General features: G+C 41.7%; 1 protein-coding gene across 1 annotated transcript; it reads right to left on the reverse strand.

Moving 5' to 3' along the window:
* Window positions 1–3,844: 3,844 nt before the first annotated feature.
* On the reverse strand, window positions 3,845–4,983 carry LOC129618216 (26S proteasome non-ATPase regulatory subunit 10-like). Its single transcript, XM_055533021.1, has 5 exons — window positions 4,879–4,983; window positions 4,608–4,829; window positions 4,460–4,558; window positions 4,123–4,389; window positions 3,845–4,054 (listed from the first exon to the last, which is right to left on the reverse strand). Exons 1-5 carry the CDS (start codon window positions 4,981–4,983, stop codon window positions 3,845–3,847), a joined length of 903 nt encoding a protein of 300 aa, XP_055388996.1.
* Between the last annotated feature and the right edge of the window lie 908 nt (window positions 4,984–5,891).

A 5,891-nucleotide genomic window follows, 5' to 3' on the forward strand; every position in this document is an offset into this window, starting at 1 on the left:
TTTTTTTGAGTTGATGAAATTCACAGACCTGATTCATGAGGTTCGCTTGCTGTCGATTTTGTCGAAAACACTCGAAGCAAAGGATCTCCTCTTCCACAGCATAATAACAAGTGCAACAAATGTTAAGAGCCCAAAGGCAGTCCTCAGGAAAACAAAGACAGGCAGCTTGAAAGAGAACATTGCGCAAACCACGCGTTCTGTGTGCAGAGCTTTCTCGCGATTGTGCAAATTCAGCCCAAGAGACGAATAGGATGAACGCACCTCAGTACTGACGGGCACTGTGATTTATGAAATTCAGGCTCAATCAAAATTTTCGCAAAAATTCGATTCATGCATTATTCTTTGGATTTGTAGGTTTTTGCTGGCGCTTGGTGGACGGAAGGTTGAACGTCTGGTTGCGCGAAACGGCAGCCTGCATTGGAGGCTCTCCCGGTTTACATCCAGATTGACACTGAAGAGCATCAACAACTACAGCGGACGCAAGCAATAGAAGTATGTTCATCACAACAGCCTTTGAATTTATAAACGTGCACGTGCGGATTAGATTGTGGCCTTAACTGCTGTAACACGTTTAGATTCTGGCCTGTTCTCTTTTTTGTGCTTGTTGTATACTTTTCTAGGAGCTAGATATGAAGGGAATTGGCACACAACATCTGGCTACGTGTTGACCACAAACTTCTTCCGCACAGAATTGAATATTTCCAATAATTTGAGACGAAATTTCCTTTCAGGATAAAAGCAGATCAACGAACGTAGAAAAAAAGAATAAAGAAGAATGTACATTGCAGAAAAGGTTGATGAAATCAAGGAGACATCATGTCGAGATGGTAACGCTAGTATCAGAAATGTCAACAAAGACTGAAGGAGAAACATTCCCAATTACCAACAATTAGACTTGTCATTAGATTCCCATTCAACAAACAATTCATATGAACGATGTTAAGGGCTGGCTGCTGACTGACGCATCATCCAATCTAGTGCAATGAAATTCAATAGTTTCCGTTAATGCAAAATGTAGAACACATTCTCCTAACAACCCGCGGATGAAACATAAAATAGAAAAAAAAGGTGAAGTAAAAAATTCGGTCGAAAATCACGCCTGAAGACGATTACAAAAACTAGCAAAATTCAATATTCGCTGAACTACAAAAATTGATAAAATCGGAGATCATCGAAGTGAATTTAAAAAGACCACGACAAAATAGAACATTGACTCTAATGTCAAACGTTAGCTGACCTCATTCATGGAATACTTAGGGTTGCTGTCGTTTCTTCTTCTTTATTTTTCATCAAATTGGCTTCTCGTCGGACGGGAGCCTCAATTCGGAAATGAAAGTAAACTCCAATAGCGAGGGCGACAACTTCAATGAAAAGGCCCAGCAAGCTCATATGGAACGGACGGATAAGAGCAGACTTAACCATCGGCCTGTGGGCGAGCCCCACGAGTCCGCCAAGACACAACGCCATCCCAGTCAATTTTCCCTGAGATTTTGACCGCATGGCAGATGACTTGTATGGTGCTGCTTACCATGTGGCTCTGAGGGTAACTGAACGCTGCGTAAGCATAAAACTGCGAAACGGTGGAAATAATAGGGAACCATATAGCGGGTTGGCTTACTTGAGTGAAGGCATGACTAATGAAGATTAACCCAAGAATAGCTGGGCCGTACAGTGACAGGGTTTTGAACAGCGTCAGCCCCAACGCCACCGCACCAGAAGCAGCAACAGCACTAATCATCAACGAGTTGGACACGCAATCCGCAAAAATTCCGATGAAAGGAGATAAAATGAAGGTGAAGATAGAAACACGATTGGTAACTCGAGTCCTATCAATTTCCATTAAATAGAAAGACAAATAGTTGAAACATAAGCCTGTACAGATTGCAACAATGCAGAACAGCAAATATGAGAGTGTGAAAGCCTGCTGGAAGAATTCTTTAATTTGCTTTTTCGCGCTGGAAATGAATCCTTCCATACTGAAGCGAGGTCGGCGGTGAATTCTCTCACGGTATGTTGACAGTTGTTCCTTATTTTCTGTATTCAATTTTTTTCCCCACCGAAGTTTTGGGTATGTTTGGAACGGAACTAGAAATATTGCTGCTAGGAATGACAGTGCAGTGGCCACGGCAAAGATAATTGTGATTTTTCGGAACGTTATTTGTTTCTTGTGAAGAGGATACATAAAGATCGGACCAACGCAGAAAGCCAGCACTCTGAACATCATTCAACTGGATTAGGATTGATTCATTCAATGAATACCGTGCAGCTCCCAAGATAGAGATCCCAGTCGATGTTCGCGTAGGAAAGAGATTTGCGATTGAAACGATTCCAAAGAAGGCGGGTTCGATTCCAACAGTCCATACAATCATCCCCGCACCATAGCCATCAAATGCCGGACCAGATGCGGCCATGACTATCCATCCGATGATTTGAAACCCAATACTGAAATAAGGAAGAATTAATTCAAGATAAGGATCGGAGTCTCGCACCCAAATAGCGCCGTGATCTTGCCACCGAAAGAATCTACAAATGAGGAAAAGTGAGAAGAAGGGATACATAGGAACGCAAACCGAGCAGGACTCCTCCTACGAGAGCGAATGAGGCGTTGGTTGCTAGACATTTTTGTGAAAGACTTGTAAGGGCGGGGATCTTTTCAGCGCAAAAGGGCCCGCGAGTGCACAACCCCGAGTACGCATCAGTCATCCTGAAAATAGATTTGGCATTACAACTACTGCAGGGTGAACTCACCCAAGCAATGGAGTGATGGCGTAAAGAAATACTGAAGAAGACAACGAGATGCGCAGTGAACGGAAACCGCTTCTTACTGGGTCCAGTAAAGAAACTCATCACAGTGAGAGCAGCGAGATAGAAGTATCGATAGCATTTTGGAAGATCGTAGTAGTATTCGTCACTATCTTGAGATTTGGTGTACTCATGAATTTCCGCGTTGGATGTCATTGTTTATGAATGTCCAAGAACGTCAAACAATTCTCCAACAAAACGACGAGTGTTATGAACGAGCACGCAATTAAGAATGAAAGAAAAAAACGTCGAATGAAAGAGAGAACTTAGACGAGTGCGTTTGGCATGCAGGGCGAACAGGTCTGGGCCAACGCAGACCTAATTAGAACAGGTGAATTGTGCGTATCCTTGAGTACTGAATGGTTCAGTCAAAATCATCAAAATTTTGATCCCTTCAACTTTGTTTGAGTTAGATTACAGAGAAAATAGCACGTAAGTCAAATCACTGGCGATGGTAAGAATCATTTTGTTGAACTAGAAAAAAATCACGTGTGTGTATTTTGCACGATGTTCAGATACGCGAGAATATAAAACAATCAAAGTAGCGATTGCGAATTAGTGATAGAAGGTCGCATCACCTAAGGTAAGAAATGTCCGCATGGAAGACATGAAGCGTTGCAAAACGAATCGAGCATTCTAACTTTAATATATGGCGATCAATAATAACAATATCCTTATCAAATTGGAAGCGGTTGAATGAAGGGACAAAAATAACGTAGTTATTGGCATTCTGTCTAAAATTGAGATCAAATTATCCTGGAATAATAACGAAGATAGTTTGATTAAAGTTAAAGCTGGCAAAACCGAATAGCAAAACTAGAATGAATGGAACAAAGAACTGTGGCACTGTTTTAATACGGTATACTTTATCTACCGTGCTTGCTGTGAAACAAGCTATTGATCGGAAATAGTCTGAACGAACGGTGGAAGTGGGCTCGTTCGATGGACTGACACGGCTGTCACCAAGGAGTGGATGTCCTTCGAATCACGAGATTCACATTCATTAGGGCTTTGCGTTGTTGAAGGATCTTCACTGATTTGATTACTTGTTGGGACTTGATGGCGATGTCTCATAACGCGATTCAGTTCTTTGACGAGAAGGACTTGTTGTGTGGTTTGTTGTTGAGCTGGATGTATTTAAACAATTTTCAGATGCAGCCTCAGAGGATGTTCTACCACCACCGGCTCTTATCGGCCCGTGAGAGGGTTTGATACCATTTGGACGAAAATGACGGTGTTTGATTGGCATCATCTGGAATAAGCACAAAAGATTCTTATGAATGTGGACAAGATGATCAGGTTTCCCCATATCTCGCTTACCCCTTCAAACGTTCTAATACTCTCCTTTTTCTGAACCACAAGCAAAATGTCATTGAATGTCCTTCCCCGACTATCCTCGATTGTCGAATTTCCACCAGAAGAAATAAGAATTTCAATTATCTCTTTGTTATTTGCTTCTGCTGCTAAATGCATTGCAGTCATTCCATCGCTGTTTTGTAAATTTGCGTCCGCTCCAGACAACAAGAGAGTTTGAACAAGCCGTATGGCACCGTTAACTGTCGCGGCGATAAGAGGCGTACTTGATGTCTAGAAAGAACAAATGCTGATGCATCATTGAAGCAATAGACAGAACTTCGAAAACCGCCCAGTTTCTTACATTCGTTCGCGAATTGGGGTTTGCACCACCAGATAACAATCTCTCAACAATGGACAAATGTCCACGGCAGCAAGCAAAGTAGAGTGGAGTGCACGAAGCCTAATCATAGCAACAGGCATATGAAAAATCAATGCAAATCAGTTCTTACCTTTGTTTGACCGTCAAGGCGAATTCCATCAATTTCTAACAATTTGTCCACAATTGTCTCCCAACCATAAAACGCTGCTAGATGAAGCGGAGATCTTCCATAATTATTGGAGTGATTGACGAGTTTTCTGAGACAATCTTGCTCGCTGAGAGTAGAAAGAATAACTTCAAGACACCGCAATCGACACGTCGCCGAACAAAGATGAATAATTGTGTTTCCAGCCTGCGAGGGAGGGTCGCGTTGAAAAAACCAAATCCATAAAAGCTCCAACCTCATCAATACTCTCGAATAAGTTTTCGAAACTCAGTCCGGATAGAAGAAGCCTTTTGAGTTCTTGAAAATCATCATTATCGATGAGACTTGGCAATTGGTTCATCTGAAATGAACGAGTGGAAAGATATGTTGCGTTGCTTATCGAGGCTTACAAGTTGATGCATGGCTGTGACAACGATCAGGAGCTAGCAAGGTTAATAACGATAATGTTGACAAGGAATGCTTTTTAAAATGCGACAATGAAAGTAGTTGAGAAACACAAACAAATGGTGATACACTTTTTATTGATCGTCAATTTTTGAACTAGATAATGAATAAAACTTGAAGATATTATATTGTCTTATGTAGAAGATAGAATAAGTTTGCAGGCTCTTTTTCTGTTCTTGTATGCTGGTTTGGTCTATAAGGAGAAGCTTCAAAATCCTTCTACATGCAGAGATGGATATCACCAAAAAACGTATTACTGAAGGGTACTAGTTGATCTCGTTAACGAAAAAATATTGACGTTTATGTATACAGATATTTTGCTGTTGGCTCGAGCGCTGTAGTAACAAACCTTCCTGGGTCTTTCTTTCACGGACCTTTTATCCAGACATTGCTACTTGTCTCACACAATTGATTTCCTTCTTAGCAGCTATTTCTTATGCAATAAGCAGTAACCGCATTATTTAGTAGAATTGATTTATGAATAAATTAAGAAATTAATTGCCAAAAGGTCATCTAATTTTATCCATCAAACCATGGGAACAATTTACGATGCATCGTATCGACCGGGGGGTCCAGACGGGAGCCAGCAGGCTGCGTTCTTGGGCCAGTCCGAAGCAGGCTCTATGAAGAAGCCGAAGAACACACTCATCAGTTTGGTCCAAGCAGTGATGATGACGATGAGCCCGAAAGCGATATCGGTCCTGATGCGGACTATTTACCATCCAGCGGTTTTGATCATGCCCCGTCTGTATTGGAGTCTTTGGGACAAGGCACTATCAATGTTACGTCTTCCGTTTTGCGAGC

Source organism: Condylostylus longicornis, unplaced genomic scaffold (genome assembly GCF_029603195.1).
Source record: "Condylostylus longicornis isolate FDR11 unplaced genomic scaffold, ASM2960319v2 ptg000764l, whole genome shotgun sequence".
NCBI lineage: Eukaryota > Metazoa > Arthropoda > Insecta > Diptera > Dolichopodidae > Condylostylus > Condylostylus longicornis.

Excerpts from the sequence above, each read along its gene's own strand:
- LOC129618216 (XM_055533021.1), bottom strand. The coding sequence starts at position 4,983 with ATGAACCAATTGCCAAGTCTCATCGATAATGATGATTTTCAAGAACTC. Across the intron at positions 4,559-4,607 it reads GCCTTGACGGTCAAACAAAG|GCTTCGTGCACTCCACTCTA; the intron begins GTAAGAACTGAT and ends TGCTATGATTAG. Across the intron at positions 4,390-4,459 it reads ACCCCAATTCGCGAACGAAT|ACATCAAGTACGCCTCTTAT; the intron begins GTAAGAAACTGG and ends TGTTCTTTCTAG.